At 41.5% G+C, this 23,121-nt stretch overlaps 1 protein-coding gene across 1 annotated transcript in view; it reads right to left on the bottom strand.

The window, feature by feature from the left end:
• Positions 1 to 20,211, bottom strand: part of LOC140467157 (NADH-cytochrome b5 reductase 3-like) — a 31,175-nt gene extending 10,964 nt beyond the window's left edge. Inside the window, exons 1-5 of the mRNA XM_072563282.1 lie at positions 20,119 to 20,211; positions 6,989 to 7,138; positions 6,833 to 6,905; positions 4,689 to 4,795; positions 2,130 to 2,259 (exon numbers count right to left, since the gene is read on the bottom strand). Of these exons, the coding sequence (XP_072419383.1) occupies positions 2,130 to 2,259; positions 4,689 to 4,795; positions 6,833 to 6,905; positions 6,989 to 7,138; positions 20,119 to 20,133 (475 nt within the window). The 5' untranslated portion in view covers positions 20,134 to 20,211. The remainder of the gene's footprint in view (positions 1 to 2,129; positions 2,260 to 4,688; positions 4,796 to 6,832; positions 6,906 to 6,988; positions 7,139 to 20,118) is intronic.
• Positions 20,212 to 23,121: the final 2,910 nt, after the last annotated feature.

Raw genomic sequence — 23,121 nt, 5'->3', positions numbered from 1 at the left:
AATGGCATATCCAGTGTATAAGACAATTCCATTTCTTAGATGCCAAAAATCATGCTTTTCCATATACAAGTGACCTTTCTTTTCAGCAAATATACATAATTCATCAGCTTCAACTTTTCAACCAGAATTGGATGTTTTACTTTTTGATACTGTATAACTGGATGCAAGGGATCAGGCCAGTGATGCTGGCTGTACCACAGGTACATGCAGCAGTTTAAACAAGCCCACAAACAGAATCGTCGTCATCAACAAGAGAAAAAGTTGTCATGTTGTCTGATAGCATAGCATTGTGGCATCTGCACTCTCATCTTGTGCAGAATTCTATTTTTGATAAATTCACTTGATGGGCGTAGGAGTCTCTGGCTAGGCCAGCATTTGTTGTGAACCACTTTACTGTGGGTTTGGAGTCACATATATGCCAGACTAGGCAAGGATGACAGATTTCCTTGCCTATAAGACATCAGTGAATCAGACAAGTTATTCCAATAACAATGGTTTCATGGTTTTCATTCAACCCTTAATTCCAGATTCTTTACTGAATTCAAATTTCACCATCTACTATTTGGAGGAGGTGGGGGCGGGGGGGTTCCCCAGAACATTAGCTGAGTTTCTGGATGAATAGTCCAGCAATAATACCACCAGGCTATTGCTTCCCCAGATGTGGCGGTTACCTGCGACTGGAAGTTGGAGCAGAAATGTCTACAAAAGTAGGACAGAGACTGGGTGCTACTCAAGAAAGGACTCGCCTTTTGGCCTCTGATGTCTTCCCACCATTTACAATAAGTAATTGTTATAGGATGAATACTCCACCACTTGCCTATGTGCTAGTGTGAAGTTCAAGGAAGCTCAAATTCCAATTCCTCTGTCAAACTATGAACCAATCTATTGCTGTAAGCCATCAAGCTCTCTTTTAAAGAAAGATACTTCTGCCACAGCCTCAGCCATTGAGAAGAGCAAAAACAGCAATGACGTGCCAATACCATTACCTCAAATTCGACAAGCAATAATGAGCCTTTAACGCTGGGCCATATGCTGAAATTCTCTCTTTGTAAGAACACCTTAAGAACAGCAACAAAACAAGAACTTCAGGGAACTAAGGTCACCCAGATCCAAGAGGGAAAAAAAACCAAGAGATCACTCCAAATTGTACTGCGCTTGTTAAAACACAGATTAAAAAGTATCCAGAAGCCTACAAATTATATTAAAATTTAACTTTCTATAGGTCCAACAATTCCAAGTAATATTTCACTGAAATGCAGATAAAGATGAAGAGTCATAACCTCTGCATTTTTTATGCATGTAATGATTAAAACATCTGCTGTAGCACCTTATTATTCTTTCAAACAAATCCAAAAATTATTAAGATCAGTGTATGAGCTTCTGAATGGCTGCATTTCCCAAAATCCTAAACTTTTTTTCTGGTTCAGTTTTAAACCACGTTTTCTTCTTGTTAAACTGTAGAACATAATTCAAATGCGTGTAAATTCCTGCCACATTCTTTCTGAGAAGGTCAAACGCATATGTGTAAAGCCAATTTATCACAGGATATGAGACAAGCTGGATGGTTGTAAATGCTACAAAAATATCAACTGCCTCAAGTCATTACAGCAGATTACCATCGCTGTAGCGATGATCACAAACTGCACAGCCCAGCTTACACTGTTTCAATAATTGCCAATTGTTTTTAAATCGGTGAAAAGCAGACATTGCATCATTTGGAGTTCGAATCAGAGAACACATTACAAGAGTGATGTTTTGGGACCTTTCTATGGCTAACAGTCAAATCACCAAGTACACACTTACATTAATGCAACAATTTTGTGACTATGAAGGTTAGTCAGTTGTTCAATAACTTGAGTTTTAATATTTCTAAAACCTGACTGTATCTACATGCTTTTAATGCCCAGACACATCTCTCACTGTACCATACACTGGAGTAAATTTTTATTCTAAGAAGTGCACCAAAAAGGAAACAAGTATTAGTTGTGCCTCTTCCGCTTAATTTAATTTCATCCCCCATTCTACAATCACCACGTTACACTGAAGGTTTTGGAAATGGTGACTCTTATTTCGAATTCAAGATTATAGTAACACTAGTCTAAAGTGTGGATTGCAAACACAAATTTCACCTTTTCCTTCATAAAAGAGTAATCCACCCGGTCCTCTAAAGTGGATGGTGTCCCCAATCTTCAGGTCTTCCAAGTATTGAGACATCTTGCCACCTTCTGGGAACTTGGGATGTACTCCTTTGAAATAGATCTTCAGAAAGACAATATCAACTTGAGTAAGCTGAGAAAACTAGTTTACACAGGTTCTCTATACTGCCATGTGGAATTAAAACTAGCATCAGCTCTGGCAAGAAATTAAAATAGGCAAGAGTGAATGGTTATCTAAAATGTAAATCCATCTCTTAAATGCTAAATTATACAGAAAGAGCACAGAATTGTGTAAATCAAGTGCTGCTTTAGGAATATTAGAACAGAGAATCCAACCATGGTCATAGCTTTCTGCTCTCTGGATTACAAATGCTTAGGCTAGTTTAATGCCAGACAATAGTTTTCATAGTGTTTTTAAAACAAGATATGCAAGAAGCCGCTGAGTCTGATGCAATCCAATTATTCCCATTAGTTACCCAACTACCCAGAATTTAGTTGTGTAAACTCATTAGTCTCAATGAATTAATAATCTGGATAATTTTACATTTATGACCAATGAACTGCAAGATTAATGTTAAACTGACTCCAGACAATGATTAACACTTAAATAGTGTCATGTTAATTTTGGATCATTTGTTTAAAAGCACGCTTTTACTTTGTCCTTTCTTTTACTCTGCTCCCTGAAGAGAATTTATACACAAACTTATTAAATATGCTGCAATTTTAATTAGTACATGCATGCAAAGAGAGCGCTAAAAACCTGTATAAAAAGAGCAACTTAGTTTTTTGACTATTTACCCTATCTTATTTTGGCTATGTGGTATTGGAGGTTCATGAGATTATTTGGAAACTCTAGTTTTAAAGGTGGATAAATGCACGCAGCATTAAGTTTAATTTGTATTACTATATTTTTAAGGAGTTAAAAGGAAGGATATAGCTTTTGTTTTATTTTGAGTTCTATGAATGATGCCAGGTCACTTTGAAATTTGTTTAAGTGCATTTAAATGAGATTTTGAAAATCTGTGAAGTGGATAGGCCAGTGCTTAGAAGGGTAGAAAGCAAACAAAAATAGACTAGGCATCCTATGATTCAGGGAGACAGACACAAAGTAGTTCTTTTAGAAATACAGAACCATCTAGGTGGTCAAGGGGAGTACAGGTTCACCATGAAAAAGTGAGATTTAAATTCAAAATCTGCAAATAAAAGCTAGCCTAATAGAGGCCATTTAAGTTGTTTTCTTGTTGACCAATCAGAACACAAGGCCTTTGTATAAGGCTACTTCCATGACACTTTCCAGCTAGAGTGGGAAAGTGTTGGTAATGTCACTGAACTAATAATCTAAACACCTCATTAGCCAGGAACATGGGTTCAAATCCAACAGTTGCAGCTGAAGGTCAGGTAATTAATAAATATAGAAAAGGAAAGGTAGTCAAAGTAACAATTGTAAAAAAAAAACAACTTTCTTACTCATGTCCTTTAGAGAAAAATCTGTCATTCATACCTTGTTTGGACTACATGTTATCTGACCCACAACGTGGTTGACTTGGAAGTAATGTAGCATGTCATTTAGTTCAAAGGCAATTAGAAATGGGTAAGAAATGTGGCTGTGCCAGTGGTCAGAAAGGTCTAATGCACTTCATTATTTTTTAACGATTATAGTACATGAAAAAAAAACCTGGATTTGTTTTGGTCTGTTTGCTGAGCTGACAGGTTTGTTGGCAGACAGTTTATCCCCTTTTTAGGTGATATCATCTTGATGAAGGAGGATGAAACGTCAGCCAACAAACCAGCTCAGTGAACAGACCAACAATGAATCTAATCAGCTCAAACTACAGATCTTCAAAAACTTTAAACATGAAAATTATCCAATTTAATGCACATTTTACCTTTCTGAAGGCAGAACAAACTTGGTTGTGCATGAGGGGTTACAGGACCAAATTTGTACAAGAGGTTTTCATTAGATTAGCATGAGAGGTGGTGATATCAGATTACTAGAAATTACGTAATAGCAGTAAACTGTTGTTTGTAAGGAATGCAGCAAGTGCTTAAAGAAGAGTCTAGACAAATGGTTAGCTATTAGGGTTGAAATAAGGGAAAGTTTTCACTCAAAGGATTGTGGATCTTTTGAATTCTCTAGAGGTTGTGGATCACAAGCCTAGAATATATTCAAGACAATGCAATACATTGTTCAATAGAGGTAATGGGGATGGTGTAAGAAAAGTAGAATTAAAGTAGATCAGCTATAACCTTGTTGAATGGTAAAGCAAGTTTATACTTGTATGCAACACTTAATATCAGAAACCCGAAAATGTAACAGGCACTTTGAAGCAAATAAGTCAAACAACTTGAGATGTAAGGACTTAGCTGCTCATAGATAAATAACAAATAGCAAGTTTCATTCTTGTTTAAATGATGAAAAAAATTCTTTAACCTGCCTACTTTCTTGTTCAAAATTCTACATTCACAGAGCTCACCATATTTAAAAGTATATGAAGTAACAAGTTGATTGGAGAATAAGGAAACAGGCATTACCTTGACAACAAGATCCACAAAGCCTTTGTCGTCATCACTGCTAACTGGAGTATATGGCCGTACAATAAGGTTTCCATCAATTCTTGCAGAGAGATACACATGTTTTCCTGTAGGAAAAGTTCCAAGTCAAACATCTGATTCAATACAAAATTAAAAACAGGTGAATGAATAGAATTTTAACTGAACTAGAAGATGTCCTGGGTCATTGCTTACAGAAGGAGAAGTTTAGGCTGTGTGTCTGGTGGGCCATAAGTACAATTTTTTCTTCTGTTGGGTATTTTTCTCACAACTTGTTAAGCAGAACACAGTATAAAAAGGGAGTGAGAACAGCTTACACAAGGGAAACAAGTATAGAAATGAGAGCATCTATGCACTGAAATTAGTTGGAGCAAACAAAAAGAAATGCTAGAAAAATAATGTTGGGAAAATATCCTTAAATCCCATCTGGGTTTGACTTTGCAGGAAATAGAAATCCAAGAATTTGAGTTGCTATAGCATTCAAAGCAACATCAAAAGCATTATTTTTCTTCCATTGATGGAACGTGGACATTACTGACAAACCAGTATTTGATCCCATCCACAACTTGCCTTGCATCAAGTGCCACTTTTGAGGACAGCTAAAGTAACTGGGTTTGGAAGAATGGCAAATTTCCCTCTTAAGGAAAAATTTCCCACCGGGCGGCACGGTGGCACAGTGGTTAGCACTGCTGCCTCACAGCACCAGAGACCCGGGTTCAATTCCCGCCTCGGGCAACTGTCTGTGTGGAGTTTGCACGTCCTCCCCGTGTCTGCGTGGGTTTCCTCCGGGTGCTCCGGTTTCCTCCCACAGTCCAAAGATGTGCAGGTCAGGTGAATTGGCCATGCTAAATTGTCCGTAGTGTTAGGTAAGGGGTAAATGTAGGGGTATGGGTGGGTTGCGCTTCGGCGGGGCGTTGTGGACTTGTTGGGCCGAAGGGCCTGTTTCCACACTGTAAGTAATCTAATCTAAAGTGAACCAAATAGCCGCTTATGATAACTGCTAACAGTTTCATGGTTACCATAAATGAGACCAGCTTTCCTTTCCATTTTTAAAAAATTATTTGACCTTAAATTCCATCAGCTGCCATTGGAGGATTTAACCCCACATCCTGAAAGTATTAGCCTTATCAGTCGAGTAATATTACCACTATCTTCCCACCCTTTAGAGCGAGCCTTTTTGGGAAGTATTATGGAAGTCATATCACTCCTTTCCCAACCCCCCCCTCCCCTTGCCTCAATAAAGGTAGCTGTAAACAATGGTGATCTGCTTTAATTGTTGCTGTAAGAACTGCTCCTTTGACGTATTTTAGGTGTTGAGGGTGATTTCCTCAAATTCTAAGAGCAGCATTACTGTTTTATATGCTGTTGCATTGTTTTGAAACTTTAGGGGAAAAAGATCAAAACAATAGCACTTTCAAAAGGAGGAAGACAAAGGCTGCAGCCACATGGTCAGTGAGGGGTAGAGAGAAAGTAACCGTTACTGCTGTCTGACAGCAGTGAATCCGCACAGTTACTGTCTTTGCTGTTTGAGTTCATGTATCTCTGAATATCGGAGTGCACCCAGGAAAAATTAAACATCAAAATTCACAGCTGATCTTGGAGAGATCTCTATGGAAGAGCTCACAGTACAGGACCTAAGGGAAAACTTTCACACAGAGGGCAGTGTGTGTATGGAATGAGCTGCCAGAGGAAGCGGTGGAGGCTGGTACAATTACAACAAAAAAACACATCTGGATGGGTCTATGAATAGGAAGGGTTTAGAGGGAAATAAGCCAAGTGCTGACAAATGGGACCATATTAGGTTAGGCTATCTGATCGACATGGACATGTTGGACTGAAGGGTCTGCTTCCATGCTGTACATTTCTCGACTAAAGATAAACAAAGACCTAGCTAATCAACAAAGATGAATCACTATACATGTTAACAATGAAGGACAGTCAGATACAAAGCTTGGATAAATAAACAGCATGCAATAGTACAAGTGACACAGCACCTTAATGTATTAATAAAGACTTCTGTTTTGGTTAGACCATGCTGGGAAAGACAGTGGTGTCGAACAAATGAATCCAGGACATGGTACAGCAATCAGCCAATACAGCTGTTGCTGATGCTCTAAGTAACTTACCTACAGGCAAACCAAGAATGTGTTCTGCTGAAGGAAGAGCAAAGCGAAACCGCCTGGTGTCGTGGTTCACAACCTGTTTTAAAAAAAAAACAAAAATGAGTACTTGCAGGTTCTCAATTTTTGAAAATACAGAATACAAAAAGGTGTCGCACTCACCTCCTTATCTATTAATCGCAGTGGATACTTTTCATTGTGATCTTTTAAAGTGATCGCAGGCTTCTTCTTTTTTGACAGAACATAATGTCCCACAACAACGCCAACTGTTGTTATGAGAACAGCACCAATTGCAAAGAGCACTCCTGAGGCCTATAAAAGAAACATTACTTTATGGCAACAGGATGCTATATTTCACAACAATTATAGAGTGTTCATCATAAAGTGAGTACCTTTTAGCATAAAGTGTGTCAGGGATACTCAATTTAGGTGAAAATTAATCCAGCAGCATTACTCAAATACAGGTTAAAGTTGCCACCACAGTCTTACTAGACTGTAAAGGTGCTCTCTCATTAGAGAGACAAGACTGGGGATGGTTTAACCAGAGGGTCACCACATCTAAGGTGAGGGATCAGGTTGGGAAGCAGAAATCTTCAGATGAACCTCACCTGGTGCATGAAATGAATCACAACGGTGGAATCATTGTACTGCAAACAAATCATCCAGCCAGATGAGATATCTTGTACTCTTAAGGTAGTAAGTTGAGTAAACCCTTAATATTAATACTACTGTATAAATAATTAAAATTAAAAGTAACAGCAAAATCTCCTTTATGAGAGATGTCAATCACCTTCAGTTATAGAATTCCATACAGTGTGGAAACAGGCCATTTGACCGATCAAATCCACACTGACCCTCTGAACAGCATCCCGTCCAGATACAGCCACTACCCTGTCCCAATAACCCAGCATTCCCCATGGGTAATCCACCTAATCTACACACAAATTGAAAGCAGTTTCACCTGGACATCACAAAATGATTATGTATCCAAAGTGCATGGCTCAACTGCAAGGAATCTGTTTTTTTTGGGGGGTAAATGGAGAAATCTACATACTTATCACACAGTAGTGTGCTCAGATACCAAGCAATCATGCAATTCCAGTTCACCAATGTTTACAATAGCTCAAAATCATAAATTGAAAGATTAGCTTTAAATGAGCTTTATTTGTAATGATTTACCTAAGAATCTTAAGTCACTGGACCGGAATCACTAACCCACAAATAAACAATACCTGACAGCCTTCAGATGTATTTTATTAGTTTGTAGGGGGGGGGGGGGGGGGGGGGGGGGGCGGTAGGTGGTGGAGAAAAGAAATGGTTACAGAAAGTAAAGAGGAACTACTATTAGTATATCTCAACTTGATTTTTTTTTCCCTTCCTCTTCTCCAGTCCCTTCTCAAATCACATCTGTGATTCTTCTGACACACTGTTTCTGAAGTTCCAGTTCACAGACACCAGCCACCTTATCTTCACCATGGTCATGCGATCCCTTTACACATCCATACCCCCATTAAGGTGGTCTCAGGGCTCTCCACTTCTTCCTCAATAAAAGGCAGCCCCCTCCACCTTGGCTGATATGGCCCTCAACCGTGCCCAACCCATTTCCTGCACTTCTGCCCTTAACCCTTCTCTTCCCTCCCTCAACTCCAAAAGGGTCCTCTTGACTTCGTTTATCACTCTAGCAGCATCCGCATCCAAAAGGATCACAGACCACCATTTATGCCACCTCCAGCAGAAGGCCACCACCAGACAGATCCCCCACTCCTTGTCAGCCTTCCTCCGGATCCATTCTTCTTCCATCCCAATATCTTCCCAAACTCCCACAAGACCTTACCATGTAATCACAGAAGGTGAAACACCTACCCTTTTACTTCCTCCCTCCTCTGCCCTAGACATACCTTCCAGGTGATGCAGGTCATACAATGTAATCCACTGTATTTTCTGTTCACGACATGGCCTCAGCTGCATTGGGCAGACATTCTGTCTGCAAAAATGACCCCGAGCTTCTGGTTGCTTGCCACTTAAACACACCACTCTGTTCCCTGGCCAACATTTGTCTCGGGCTTGCTGCAGTGCTCAGCATCTCACTTTTGCTTGTGGACTCTGAAGCCGTCAGGACTCAGTATCAATTTCAATAATTTTAGGGCCCACGCACATTCTTTCATGCCCTGACCAAATCATCAGCATATGTACCAACATTCAGTTCTGAAGAAGGGTCATTGGTCTCGAAACCTCGAGTTTGCTTTCTCACCACAGATGCTGCCAGACATGAGTTTTCCAGCTATATCTGTTTTTGTACAAGAGCATTGGGATCTAGCTTGCACCTAACTTGGTTCCAGTTTGAAAGTTCTATGTCCAGACATCTTACGCATTGCCAAGTATCAGATTGGCAGGTTGTTATTCCCACTGACATTTAAAATAAGATTCTGACACAGCAAAGCGGCCCTTTACTCTGCCAATGTTTAAAATTTGACTCTATGGGAGGAAATTGAAACTTTGAGCAATAGATTTGCTGGAACATTCAACAGATACATCCAAAGGAAAATTGTATGCTCAACTTTTATTTGTAAACTAGCCATATATTTTCTATCTGACAGACATTGCCAGTATGGTGTCAGAACCTATTCTAATTAATGAAAACAATCCTTGTATAACCTTTCCCATAATAGTATCAGCTCATGGATCTTTTGTAAGCAGCTGGATCAGTTTCCTCCATTTATTCTAAGTTGCATCCTTGGTTTTAAAACTGGTGGATCCAAACCCAAATCTTAAAATTGCAAACAGTGCAAGTATTGAAAAGTCCACTTTCCATGACTAATTCTGATTGTGTATTTAACTTGACTGCATTTTATTTTTAAAATCCTCCCTAAGTACTAGACTTGGACAAGACTCAAACCTTGATACAATCTCCCTGCAACCCAAATCAAATGAATTTCAAGTGGTTCATCGGGTTCTGCCATGCCACTCAACTTCTCACCATAACTTCAGTCCAACGAGAGACAAAAACAGCCATATTCCAAAAGGTGACTGACCACCCTTGGGATCAAGACAACAGGTGACAAAAGTTAGATCAAAATCAAGTAGTTTAGTAAAATTTGGAATTAATTTGATGTAACCCAGGAAAACCTCTCCAACGAATGCAGTCATACCTAACATGAGAAGCTGTGGTGGTTGGAGGCCAACCAGATAGTGTACTAGGCTTCACCATCTTCAGCTGCCTTAATCAATGATCTTCCTGCCAAAGTTAGAAATGGTGATGTTTGCAAATGATAGAGAGCATTGTGCAATGCTTCAGACTGCAGTGGCAAGGACCCAGTCACACCAGACAAATATCAGGTAATGACTATCCCCAACAGAAATCTAACCATTCTCTTATGTTCAATGGTACCAAATATTAACAGCCTGGAGCTAACACTGACCAGATAATTAACTGGATCAGCCACATATGTACTGTGCCCACAAGAGCAAGGAGGAAGCAAGGTGAATTCTGTAACTCACCTCCTGTTCATCAAAGCATGTTCATCATCCAGAAGGGGCAAATCCAGAGAGTGATGTAATAACTACCATTTGCCTTGATGAGTACAGCTTCAACAATACCAAGACAGTTACAGTAAGCTGGACAGGCCTCCCACATCCTTAGAAATTCACTCCTCCTACCCCTATCATATGATGATAGTGTGTTCCATCTAAAGGATACACTGCATCAACTTGAGGCACCTCCTACACCCATAACCTCAGCAAGGACTGCAGATGCTGGATGCCAGAGTCAATAGATATTTAACTGGAAAAGCACAGATCAGACTGCACCTGAGCAGGCAAGTTAACAGATCGGGCCAAATCCCTTTGTCAGGGCTGGGGCGAGGGGAGGGTGTGCATGTGTATATTGAAAGGGTAGGGGGGTGAGAGGGATGGTGTTAGGTGGGGGCAGTTGGGGGTTATAGTGAATGGTCAGTGGGAAGGGCGGAATGGATAGGCAGGCAGGAAGATGGACAAGTTAGGACAGGTCAGGCAAGTGAGGAGGGATGGGGCTAGACATGGGATAAGGCTTTTTGGGGTGGGGGGGGGTGGTGAGAGAAGAAGATTGACTTTGAAGCTGGTAAATGATGTGGAGGCCATTGGGCTGTTGGTTTCCCAGGTGAAAGAAAAGTGTACTTCCAGTTTTGGTTTGGCCTCACTGTGATAGTGGAGGCAGCCAAGGATGGACATGTCACTGGGGCAAATGGGAAGGGGAATTAAGGCAAATGGCAACCAGAAGATTGGGTTGGTTAATGCATACAGAGCACAGACGCTCAGTGAACTGGTCCCCGCATGCGTTTGGTCTCCTCAATTGGATACCATATCGGGAGCAATGGATGCAATAGAGGTAGTTGGATGAATTACTGTTGGATCTGGAAGGATTGTTTAAGGCCTTGGACAGAGGTGAGAGGGGAGATGGTGTGGGGATAGGTGTTGCACCTCTGGCGGTTGCACAGAAAGGTACTGGATGTGGTGGAGAGGTCGGTGGAGAGTGTAGACTTGGCGAGGGAGTTGCGGAGTGAACGGTCCCTGCAGAAAGCAGACGGATAGGGAAGGAAATATCTTTTGTGGTGGCGGAAATGTCAGGAGATGATATGTTAGATTTGGAGGTTGGAGGGGTGATACGTGAGGACTAAAGGAACTTTATCCTTATTGTCATTGGGGGAGGTGGTTTGAGACCAGAAGTGTAGAAAATGAAAGAGATATGGTTGAGGGCACCTTTAATTACAGAGAAGGGGAAAACAATGGTCCTGAAAGTAGGACAACATCTGGGACATCCTGGAGTGGAATGCTTCATCCTGGGAGCAGATGCAGTGGAGTCAGAGGGATTGGGATTATCAGCGAGCAATTTTACAGGACAGTGGGTGAGAGGTGTACTCGAGGTAGTTGTGTAAATCAGTGGATTTGAAATAGATACCAATGATGATGAGTCAGTTTCCGGAGATGGAGACAGTGAGGTCCAAGAAGGGGAGGGAAGTGTCAGAAATGATCCAGGTGAATTTGAGGGCAGGGTGGAAGGTGTTGGCAAAGTTGATGAACTGCTCAAGATCCTGAGGGAGCGCAAGGCAATACCGATTCAGTCATCAATATAGCAGAGGGAGAGGGGAGGGATGGTGCTGGTGTAGTTGTGGAAGAGGGACTGTTCCACAAATCCTACAAAGAGGCAAGCATAGCTCGGTCCCATGTGGGTGTCCACGGTTTTGGCTTGTAGGAAATGGGAGGAATCAAATGAAAAATTGTTGAGGGTGAGGACCAGTTCTGTCAGGTGAATGAGTGGGTCAGTGGAGGGGGACTTGTCGGGCCTACAGGACAGGAAGAGGCAGCAACCTGGTGGCTCGGTGGCTAGCACTGCTGCCTCACAGCACCAGGGACCCGGATTTGATTCCAGCCTCGGGCAATTGTCTGTGTGGAGTTTGCACATTCTTCATGTATCTGCATGGGGCTTCCTCTGGGTGCTCCGGTTTCCTCTCACAATCCAAAGATGTGCAGGTTAAGTGAATTGGCCATGCTAAACTGCCCACTAGTGTTCAGGGATGTGGGGGTTAGGTGCATTAATCAAGGAAAATGTAGAGTAATGGGATAGGGTATTCTTCGGAGGGTCAGTGTGGACGTGATAGGCCAAAGGGCCTGTTTCTAGATGGCGTAAAGGGCCTGTATGTTCATGGTGAAGATGAGGTGTTGGGGGCTGGGGAACTGAAAGTTTTTGGAAGAGGTGTAAGGTGTGGGTTGTGTCTTGAATGTAGGTAGGGAATTCCTTGACCAAAAGGTGAAAGAACAGAGTGGAGGTAGCCTTGAACACCTGGAAGGATATGGGCAGCAGATACACAGTGACATCAGGTGCATGATCTCCATGTCACACACCATCCTGATTTGCAATTATCATGCTGCTTCTTCGCTGTTGGTAAGTCAAACTCCTAAACACTGAGGGTGTAACTACACCCAGTGGAAGGCAGCAGCTCACCACTTCATTCTTTAAGGTAATTAAAGATAGGCTTTAAATGCTGGCCTGCTTACCTTCCACAAAAAATTGAAAATTGCTACTCGCTATTTAAGAGCGGGAAATACAGATTCCATTGTACCAAAACCTTCAAACTTGCTAAGGATAGGAATTTGCAAACAAAGTGCCCCACCCAATTGCTATTAAAAACTTGATTCTTTAGCCCCAAGTCCATGATTAACATTTCAAGACAAGTTTTGTGGTTCTCTAATGCATTAGATAGAGCCTAATGCCAAAAATAAAGGCTTGTCCAGTGAGTCAGATTTTATTTTAACCTAACGGCAAAACACTGCAGCCAACTTGTGAAATCAATTGTGCTCGTTTGCTACTCATGCCCAAGGATGTGATCACAAAATGCTGTCCTTATGATACAAGCTACTCTTGAACAAGTTGAAAATTGGCTTGAAGTCACATGTTTCAGATACAAAATTTTGTATACAACTAAATAGGATTTTTAAAAATAGTATAAATAGAAAGGGCAGTAATAAACTGCAATGATAACAGCACATATAAATGAGCAAGACAGAAAATTAAGGTGAAAACAGTGCAAACTTAGAGGAGGATAATTGTGTCCCAACCGCAAAGCAAAGCTAAAAAACAAGAATGCTCCACAGAGTGAATCATCATTCCCAGCTATACTGACATTGGGGCTAGATATATCTCCAAATGGGCAACAGTAAACTTGTATCCAGGGCACTTTTGCACAGCTACAGCCCAAAGCAATTACACATTTTGAATTCTGAATGTAGTAACGCCCAAAGTAATTCAGAGCATTTCTTGCGCTGTGGCTACAGAATAGGGCATTCTAACATGCAGGCTAGATAGCAAACATTACACTTATTTCTTACATGCAAAGAAAAATCAAGGTGCAGCTGTAAGACAAATTTGTAATAGCACGGTGAGGCAGAGTAAGTCTGCTTCTACTTTCAAAGCCCGAAATAGATGTTGGTCAGGAGACCAAAGTTCAATGTGCAGTCAAGTAAAACAATTACAGCAGCTCAATGCCAAACATAGACTTAACATGCTGCTATATCAGAGGGGCTTTGTAAATGCTTTGCTCATTACCTCAAAAATATATACTTGCAAATATGACACAATATTTGCATTACCCCTACCACCCTCTGGGTGAACCGATCCTTCCTCAAATCCCTTCAAACTCCTGCCCCTTCCTTAAATCTGTGTCTAGAGGGCTATTGACCCCTCTACTAAGGAGCCAAGTTCTTTCCCATCTAACCCCCTCAATTTTGTAAATTTCAATCAGCCTTTTCTGCTGTAATGAAAACAACCTCAGTCTATCCATAATCTCTTCACAGTTGAAATGCTCCATCCCAGGCACCATCACAGCGAATCTCCTCTGCATCTGGTCTGGTGCAATCATATCCAGATCAGCACTCCAGCTGTGGCCGAACAAACATTTCATACAGCTCCATCTGGACTTCCCTACTTGTGTACTCTGTGCCTTAACTAATAAAAGGCAAGTGTCTCATTTGCCATCTTAACCACCTTATCAATCAGCCCTGTTGTCATCTTGGATTATCAGCATGCATACCGAGATCAGTTATTCTGAACTTATCATTCATCAAACATTTCCTTGCCTTGTTAGCCCTTCCCAAGGTGTATCAGCTCTCACTTTTCTGGATGAAATTTCATTTGTCACTGTTCAGCCCAACTGACCAGCCCATCTGTATCATCCTGTAATCAAAGGCTTTCTTCCTTGCTATTTACCATATGGTCAATTTTTGTCTCAATGAGCTTACTGATCATTCTTCCTACATTCATATCCAGATCATTAACATGCACTACAAACAGGAGATCCAGCACTAAACCCTACATATGCTACACATTTCCAGTTGCAAATATCAGCTTTGAATCATAACCCTCTGCCTCCAACCTCTGAAACAATTATGTATTTAAATGCCAAAACGTTGTGGATCCATGGACTCTTACCTTCCTGACCAAATTCCCATTCAAGACCTTGGCAAAATCCTTACTCATGTCCACGTATAATATATCAACTGCACTGCCCTCATCTATAAACCAAGTCCCCATCTCCCAATATTTGACAGACATGATTTCTCCTGACAAAGCCACACTAATTATCCTTGATTAATCTTCACCTCTCTAAGCAGAGATTAATTCTATCCTTCAAGATGTTTTTCCAATACTCTCCCTACTACAGATGTTAGACTCACCAGCCTGTTATTTCCTGGTTTATCCCTGCCACACCAGAATGATGGTACCACATTAGCAGTCCTCCAACCCCATGGAGAATTCAAATCTCTATTTCTGGTCTATCTTTTTCCATGACTACCTCAAATTTAACTGAGTTATGGTCATTAACACAAACACATGTCACACTTGCATCACTTAGCCAGCTTATTCCTTAAAAAGTTAGGTCTATAACCACTCCCTCTCTTATAGGGCTTTCTACATGCTAGATTTAAAAGCTCTCATGGATGCAGTTTAAGAATTCCACCCCCATTAAGCCTTTCACACTTTGTTGAAGTTAATATTGAGGAATCTAAAGCAGTTTCTTTTACCACCCTATTTTTAGACTTCTGATATTTGCCAACATACCTATTCTTCTTACTGTCCCTGACTGTTATGGGGTCTGTCATTGACTCCCAATGTGATCATGGCTTTTTGAAATTCTACTCATATGGCCTCATTTGAAGGGCATTCCAAGATATCATGTCTCAACTTATTAACAGACACCTTAAATCAAGACTGAGACAGACTATCAACTCCACTTTTACACCAATTCCCATCTCACCTGAAAATTCTATATCCTAAAATATTGAACCTGCCAGTTCTACACACTATCAACCAAGACTCGACGATAGCAATGTCATATTTGTACAGTTCATCAACACTCAGTTTTTGCTTTTCTTGAGATTCCTTGCAATAACGCAAACGCAATGGTAATATTCAGTGCCCCCTTTGCCTTAAACTTGAGTATATATGCTACACCTTCCAGACTGACTTGGATTTTCTATACTTGTTTGTGCATTAACCCTTAATGGACCTCCACTCAATACCTCATTCCCTGCCAAATTAGTTAAACCCCCCCCCACCAACAGCACTAGCAAACCATCTTGCAAAGATGTTGGACGTGTTATGGTCCTGGTGTAGCCTATATAAATTTGTTCAGAAGCAGACCTAGTGATCCAAAATCTAAAGCCCTCTATCTTGTACCTATTCTTCAGACTTGCATTAATCTGCTCTGTTAATTCCTATACTCACCAATATGAGACACTGGGAGCAATCCAGAAACTAGACATTGAGGTCCTGCCTTTCAATCTGCTTTTTAAATTCCAAATCCCTAAATTCTTATTTCTGGACTTCATTCTTATCACCTATATTGTTGGTACCTAGATGAACAACCATCACTGACTGTTTGCCTTCACCCTTCAGAATACTCTGCAGCCAGTAATATATTTGGCTCATGGATAATTAAATAACATTCAGCTCCTCTATTCTTGCTGCCAAATATCATAACCTCACATTTTCCCATATTAGGTTCCATCTACCAAGTAGGTAACATCCTGGAATCATGTCTATGGCTTTTGTTAAATTGATAAAAGATAATCTTAAACACAACACCTGCACCAATGTCTGTACATTTTATGGTTTTGAAGATTTAGAACTTGAATATATTTGGATTTGCAGAAGGCATTTGATAAGATACTGCATGTTGATTATTTTAGAACATTGAATAATACATCTCAGGAACTGGCTCTTCAAACCATCACATCTATGCTGAACATATCACCATTATAAATTAATCCCATATGTCTATGTATGGCCCGTATCCCTCTATTCCCTGCATGTGTCAAAGACAAGAGCCCATCAGACTGACAGAAGATTGACTAACTAATAGAAGCAAGGGAGTGGGTTAATGGGAGTCATTTTCAGGATGGCAAATTGTAACTGGTGGAATGCCACTGTGGAAATATATTAATGACTTGGATGAGCAAAGTGAATACACTTTAACCAAGTTTGCAGATAACACAAAAACAGTCAGCGTTATACAGCATGGAAACAGATCCTTCAGTCCAACTAGTCCCACTTGCCTACGTTTAGCTCATATCCCTCCAAACCTTTCTTATTCTTGTACTTATTCAAATGTCTTTTAAAGATTACAACTGCACCTGCATCCACCACTTCCTCTAGCAGATTGTTCCACATGCGAACCACACTACAAAACAAAGTTGCCCTTGTTCTTTTTAAATGTCTCTCCTCTGACGTTAAAAATATTAGATTAGATTACTTAGTGTGGAAACAGGCCCTTCGGCCCCACAAGTCCACACCAACCCACAACCCACCCATACCCCTACATTTACCCCTTCCCTAACACTACGGACAATTTAGCATGGCCAATTCACCTAGAGGAAACCCACGCAGACACGGGGAGAATGTGCAAACTCCACACAGTCATTCGCCTGAGGCAGGAATTGAACCCGAGTCTCTGGCGCTGAGGGGCAGCAGTGCTAACCACTGTGCCACCTTGCCGCCCACAAATATCCTCCAGAGTTTCAAACACCCCACCCAAGGGAAAAGACCCCTGCTATTCACCATATCTAAGCCCCTCATGATTTTATAAGCCTCGATAAGGTTACTTCTCAATCTCTGACCCTTCAGTGAAAATAGTCCCAGTTTATCTTTATATCTCAAACCTTTCATTCCCAGCAACATCCAAGTTAATATTTCTGAACACTCGAATTTAATAATACCCTTGCCAAAGCAGGGCAACCAGAACTGAACACAGTATTCGAGAAGAGGCCTCCACAATATCATTTACAATTTCAACATGACATCCTAACTCCAATTTTCAAAAGGAGTGAACAATGAAGGTAAGTGCACTAAGTGCCTTAACTATCCTGTCTACAATTTGACACAAATTTTCAAGCTGTGTCCTTGAAACCCTTGGTCTCTTTTCCGCAACACTACCTAGGGTCCTACAATAAATTGTATAAGTGCAGCCCTTGCTTGTTTTACCAAATTCCATACCACAAATTTATCCAAATTAAACTCCATCTGCCACTCCTCACCTGATTGAGGAGATTAATCAAAATCGCTTTTAATCTTAGATAACCGTTTTCACTGTCCACTATACCACCAACTTTGGTGGCATCCGCAAACTTACTAATCAAGTCGCCTGAAGTCTCGTCTAAATGCTTACATAAGTGACAAACGAAAGTGGACCCAGTACTGATACTTGTGGAATTCCACTGGTCACAGGCCCCTCAGTCCAAAAAAAAAAGCCCTCTGCCAACCTCCCTTCTACCATAAAGCCAATTTTGTATCAAATTGGTAAGCTCTCCCTGAATTCTATATGATTATCTTTAGGAATTAGTCTACCATGCAGAACCTTATCAAAGGCTTTACGAAAGTGCATGTAAACAACATTTACTACTCTGCCCTCTCTTTTTTTTTAAAGTTACCTCTTTAAAAAAACTCAATCAAGTTTGTCACCATGTCTTCCCACCACAATGATACATTGTCTGCAGAAAAATTGACATTAATTGAGCAGACAGAAATTTAGAATATAATGTAGGATAATGTGAGGTTAAGCACTACAGCAGGAAGACATGGAGGAGCTGAGCATTATTTAAAATGGAGAAAGACTGCAGAATATTGCTGCACAGAATTCTTGCACACAAAAAGAAACTACCATGTAGGCTTAGCAGGTAAGAGGGATGGCAAATAGAGTGCTGACCTTTATTTCTAAGGGAATCAAATATGTAAGTAAGGACATCCTAAAATTTAAAGCACAGCTGGACTACTGAACAGCATTGGAAACAGTGCAAAGAAGGTGCATTAGGGTTGATCCTATGTATGGAGGAATATCCTTAAGACTTTAAGTACTTATTGACCTATAGAAGAAACGATTCTGTAGTTGTCACTTTTACATTCAATGGTAGTCATCACAGTTATTTCATTGTACTGTCTTCCCGGTCAGTTTGAGGAGAAACTGTTAATCACGTGGGAAACCACTTTGCAATCCAAAATAGAACCAATACATCTGAGGAAAAACACCTATGACTTGCCAAATAGAAAGAAAGAATGTTAAAATAAAGTAAGTTATCACTGAGTTTAACCAAGGTAGAAAAGACCTCAAAATGCCCACACTCAAGACTAGGCTTGAGTTAGGAATGTGGGGTGCCTGGCTAAACAGGCTCAAGCTACAGCATTAACCAAATCAGGAGAGTGAACTGGGTCCATGACATGGAGACCTAGCAATAAATATCAAAGAGCTGCTTTGTGGAACAGAAATAATTGACAGGATATTTTCTCACATGATACACAAACTAGGATTTGAAACAAATGGAAAAACCATAAATCTCCCCAATGTCAATAAGAACACTAGGGGAAAAAAGTGCACCAGATTGCATAGAGCAATTTGAACAAAATATGGTAGAGTGATGCAAAGTCTAATTGTTCTTTGTTCATACTGGCACATTTTCTCCTCACTTCATGTAGTCAGCACTGTCTTCAATAATTTTCAATGGCAACAAGCCATGTCAGCCCTTCACCCAAAAATACAATTTAGTAAAATAGCTGAAGTGCAGAATGTTTCAATATTGAACTTAAATTGAAAGTAGGGTATTTTTGGCATCAATGATTCTACAAAGCACTTGAAGCAAGCTACTGCAGTGCAATCAAGCAAACAGTATTGCAAAATCCAACTGTTCTAAGTTAACATTAACTATAAAACTATTTTCAGATACATGCAATGACATTCCTTAAGGACAAAGAACTTTCAAGGACACACTGCCAAAGGGTCATTTTTAAACCCTCTAGCATTTTAGCAATATTCTCCATTATGATCCACCCACTAGTCAAATATGTGTGAATGTATATGAATGCAGGGTGTATTCCACCCCCCCCCCCCCACCCAGTTAGACGAAATCAGACATGAAAGTTTTTGTTCAAATGTACCAACATTTTTCCAGTGCATGGATCAGCTTCACCAACAGCAAAAACAGTAACCCAAAATAACCATGGCAAGTTTTACAGACCTGATTCCAAGTGGGCATAAACAACATAGCAATGAAAGGAAGACATTTTGCAACAAAAAAAAGCAGCAACTTGCTCACAACTAGCCCAGGGTTATATTCACTGAGGACTATTTACAGACGAACGTCTCCAGCAGAGACCAGCCCCACCCTCACTGACTCTACAGTTAAAGCCGGTTGTGCTGTTCCACTAGTTTCGACTGAAAGAAGTTTGTTAATTCATAAACTAAATACCCCCCGAAGATACAAATATCACTAACCAGTGAATATCCCATTGCCAGGAGAAGCTAAGACAGCAGGTCCACACACACCAACAACTACCCTTCACTCTCCCAACACGCATGCGCACGTCGCCCACTTAATAATGACGCCGGGGACAGTGCCGACCAGCGGCCGGGAAGACCATCGCTGTTCATTGACAGCGCCGACCAGCGGCCGGGAAGACCATCGCTGTTCATTGACAGCGCCGACCAGCGGCCGGGAAGACCATCGCTGTTCGTTGACAGCGCCGACCAGCGGCCGGGAAGACCATCGCTGTTCATTGACAGCGCCGACCAGCGGTTAGGAAGACTCATCGCTGTTCCGTGACAGCGCCATCCAGCGGAGGGGACGACGTATCGTTGCCCAGGGAGCAATATGGGGTGATCAACTGGAGTAATCAGTACATCTGCAATCAGAGGATCTCTTTGTGGATGTCAGCCAGGGTCAAGGCTGTGGTACACTGGGTGGTCTGGGGGTGTGAGGAAGAAATATGGAAGGACAATAGTGGTCGAGAATTCATTAGTGAGAGGAGAAAACAGGCACTTCTGCAGCTGTAGACCAGACTCAAGGATGGTATGTTGTCTTTTGGGTGCAAAGGTACAAAATGTCACAGAAAAGCTCAGGGCATCCTGAACGGCAAGGGTGAAGAGAGTCAGACATTGTAGTCCTTGTCAGGCCCTTTTATGGGATATAGGTAAAGCAGTGTTACTTCTGCAATCATAATTGCTTATACAAGGTAAATGAACTCACACCAGAGCTAAGTTAACAAGAATGAAAACTATGTGAAGGAAATATATAATTGTTTTTGTATTAGCTAAAATGTGCATGCAAGAATGAAATGTGCCTGCAGACAATGGTAGATGTTACAGACAAATAGATAAGGTGCTGTGAGGGGAGGGGTGTAGGTTAAGCTAGATATGCTTGTACAAGCAGTAGTTATAAGCATCTGTTTCCCACTTCTGCAAGGACAAAAAAGACCACAATCAAGAGGTCATAAGGCTCAATATGGGCAAAGAATGGAAGGAAATATTGCTTTAGCAAGCAAGGAAGCAGATGGCAGTGGAGGAAGATATATAACAATGGACCACAGCAGGATGTGGTGAAATGGCCAGGCAAAATTTGTACTTTGTTATGCACAAGGCCGGATAAGGCAAGAGATAAACAGTAATGGGCGCTGGGCTGAGAGAAGTGGGAGATGTAAACAGGGGAGGAGCAATGGAATAAGCAGGGGAGGAGTAAAAGAGAAATGAATTGTATCTAAGATATGTACTTACTAAACTCTGTGTGTCTATTTTAGACACCATGCTTGCAATCGTATAATAAACGATACTGCTGCTTCAGATCTTGTCTTGGAGTGACAAGAGTAAAGAGGTCCTACAAGCAGACTTCAGAGAGTTACATAGGAAATTGAAAAACCACAGTTCAACAATTACTTCTGGTGTTATGCAGTAGTGAATACAGGAACAGAAGGGTACAGTAGAGAATGTGGTGTTGTATGGAATTAGGTGGCAGAGGAAGTGGTGGAGGCTGGTACTATTACACCATTTAAAAGGCATCAGGATGGGTATATGAATAGGAAGGGTTTTAAGGGATTGGGGTCAAGTGTTGGTAAATGGGACTAGCTTTGGTTAGGATATCGGGACGGCATGGATGAGTTGGACTGAAGGGTCTGTTTCTCTGCTGTATTTCTATATCTCTTTGACTGTATGAATGTGTCAGTGGAGAGATGGTGCAGGAAGGAAGGATTCAGATTCCTGATGTGGGGTGGGACCATTTTCGGAGGACATGGAAATAGTACAAGTTGAACAGGTTACATCAGAACAGAAACAGGACCAATATCCTCATGGGGAGGATTTTTTATGCTGTTAGAGCTGATTCAAACTGGATTAGCAGGGAATTTGTGCTGGAGTTGTATAAAATGATAGTCTGCAACAGTTCTGTCTCCTCATTATAGGAAGGATGTGATTGCATGAAAGACGATGGAAAGGACATTTTGATTTTATTGTCAGGTGTATTAAGTACAGAAGTACAGGAGTACAGTGAAAAATGTACAATGTTACCACACATAATGCCATCTTAAAACAGTAAGACATAGGAGTAGAAATTAGGCCATTCAACCCATTGAGTCTGGATTAGTGGTGCTGGAAGAGCACAGCAGTTAAGGCAGCATCCAACGAGCAGCGAAATCGACGTTTCGGACAAAAGCCCTTCATCAGGAATAAAGGCAGTGAGCCTGAAGCGTGGAGAGATAAGCTAGAGGAGGGTGGGGGTGGGGAGAAAGTAGCATAGAGTACAATGGGTGAGTGGGGGAGGAGATGAAGGTGATAGGTCAAGGAGGAGAGGGTGGAGTGGATAGGTGGAAAAGAAGATAGGCAGGTCGGACAAGTCAAGGAGACAGTAACTGAGCTGGAAGTTTGAAACTAGGATGAGGTGGGGGAAGGGGAAATGAGGAAGCTGTTGAAGTCCACATTGATGCCCTGGGGTTGAAGTGTTCCGAGGCGGAAGATGAGGCGTTCTTCCTCCAGGCGTCTGGTGGTGAGGGAGCGGCGGTGAAGGAGGCCCAGGACCTCCATGTCCTCGGCAGAGTGGGAGGGGGAGTTGAAATGTTGGGCCATGGGGCGGTTTGGTTGATTGGTGTGGGTGTCTCGGAGATGTTCCCTAAAGCGTTCTGCTAGGAGGCGCCCAGTCTCCCCAATGTAGAGGAGACCACATCGGGAGCAATGGATACAATAAATGATATAAATGAAGAGGTCGAGGGCAGGTAATAGGCCAGCGCGGGGTGTCCAGGTGGATGCAGTGTGTTGGAGGTGGGCGAAGGGGTCCTCGGAAGGTGGGCGGGAGTCCTGATTGTGAAAGTAAGCTCGGAGGCAGAGGCGACGGAAGAATTGTTCGATGTCCTCACCCTTAACAATTTCTCCTTTGAATCCTCCCACTTCCTCCAGACCAAAGGCGTAGCCATGGGCACACGTATGGGCCCCAGCTATGCCTGTCTCTTTGTTGGC

This window comes from Chiloscyllium punctatum, chromosome 45, assembly GCF_047496795.1.
Source record: "Chiloscyllium punctatum isolate Juve2018m chromosome 45, sChiPun1.3, whole genome shotgun sequence".
Lineage (NCBI taxonomy): Eukaryota > Metazoa > Chordata > Chondrichthyes > Orectolobiformes > Hemiscylliidae > Chiloscyllium > Chiloscyllium punctatum.
This window is presented reverse-complemented; position numbering and strand designations above follow the sequence as displayed.